General features: G+C 58.7%; 1 protein-coding gene across 1 annotated transcript; it reads right to left on the reverse strand.

The window, feature by feature from the left end:
- Window positions 1–12: 12 nt before the first annotated feature.
- On the reverse strand, window positions 13–381 carry EMIHUDRAFT_257695 (hypothetical protein; the record flags this gene model as incomplete). Its single annotated transcript, XM_005762921.1, has 1 exon — window positions 13–381. A coding segment is annotated over one exon (369 nt), but the record flags the coding sequence as incomplete, so codon positions are not given.
- Window positions 382–1,437: the final 1,056 nt, after the last annotated feature.

The following is a 1,437-nucleotide window of genomic DNA, read 5'->3' on the forward strand; positions in this document are numbered from 1 at the left end:
CAGCCAGAGCACAAGGGCGCTCAGCAAGCCAATCACGAGCGCGCACACGAGGACCGTCCACACCGTGCGGCCGAGCGCGGCCCACCGCTTTGCGCCCAGCGCATGGCCGACCCGAGACATGGTGACGACGATGACAAAGTTGGATATGTTGGCCACAAAAGTAACGGCAGCTCCAACCGCCGAGAACACTGCCACTCGCTGCGCCGCCGAATCGCTGTGCCCGAGGAGTCCGAGTTGCAACGCCGCAGCAATCGGCTGCGCGGCGTTGTTAACAATGGAGGGAAGTGAGGCTGCCAGAATGGCGCGGAGCGAGACGGCTTTGGCGAAGTCATCCTCCGCGATTCGCACAAGGGGCTCGTCGTTGTTGGCGGAGACGGACATCAGGGGCCCAACTCACAAAACGCAGCTTTGGGGCCCAACTCGCGCGAAAGCTAGGGTTCGGGCCACACGTGAGTAGGGGGTCTTGCCACCCCCTATACTACCCGGCCACGAGCCCGAACAACCTAGGGACCCACTTTCTAGTGGGAGGCCTCGCCGGGGCTCTGCTCCAAGCATATGGTCCAAGCACCAAGGTGAAGCGGCATACTGGTAAGAAAAAGAATTCCAGGGTTCGAGAGAGAGAGTTTTGTTTTTGGGTTCGAGTGGAGCTTGTTGAGCTGACAGTTCTGTGAGTCCGCCCCAGCACCAGAGGCGCATTTTACTCCGGTGGAGTTTTTGTTGTGTCTTGTGTGTGTCCGGGTGCGTGGCCGTGGGCAACTCGGCTGAGCGCAGTCAGGCTCGGACTGGACACCGGCGTGGTAAGAAGCCGGTAACGCGGATAGTAACCCGGGATAGGTGAACGCGAGACAGGAGAACGGCACGCTGGATCGACACACAGACACAGAAACTCAGAAGACACTCGCTGCTAACCATCGGAATGTCCTAGGGCATGTATATATGTATGTAGTAAGGTGAAGAACAGCCAGGCTCGGACCGGACACCAACGCGGTATGGGTGGACGCTGGACAGATGATGACGACACGCACGAGCGACACACAGACACAAACAAGCTCACAAGACACACAGCCAGCTGGCTGCCACACACCCTGAGTTGGCGTACACACATAACTCAAGGCCACATCCTCCCTGTCGCCCCCCCCAGCACTTCACCGTGCCAAAGGAACAAACAAGGGCACAACATCACAACAGACAACAGGAAGTAACATGCGAGGCTAGAGCAGGCTTGCTCCACCTCCTAGCAATCTCGCCGGCCGCAAGGCACGGACAAGACCGTGTGTGGGGTCTTGTGAGGTGTCTATGGACGCCCTACTCAAAGGCTAGCTGCCTCTACTGCTAGCCCTATCTCGCACTCACGGGCAGTGACAATTCAATGGGTGAGTGTTTGCGAGCAGAGGCGCGTGGGCTAAATCTAGCCGCACGTCGGGCACTATGACGAAG

Source organism: Emiliania huxleyi, assembly GCF_000372725.1.
Source record: "Emiliania huxleyi CCMP1516 unplaced genomic scaffold EMIHUscaffold_6562, whole genome shotgun sequence".
NCBI lineage: Eukaryota > Haptophyta > Isochrysidales > Noelaerhabdaceae > Emiliania > Emiliania huxleyi.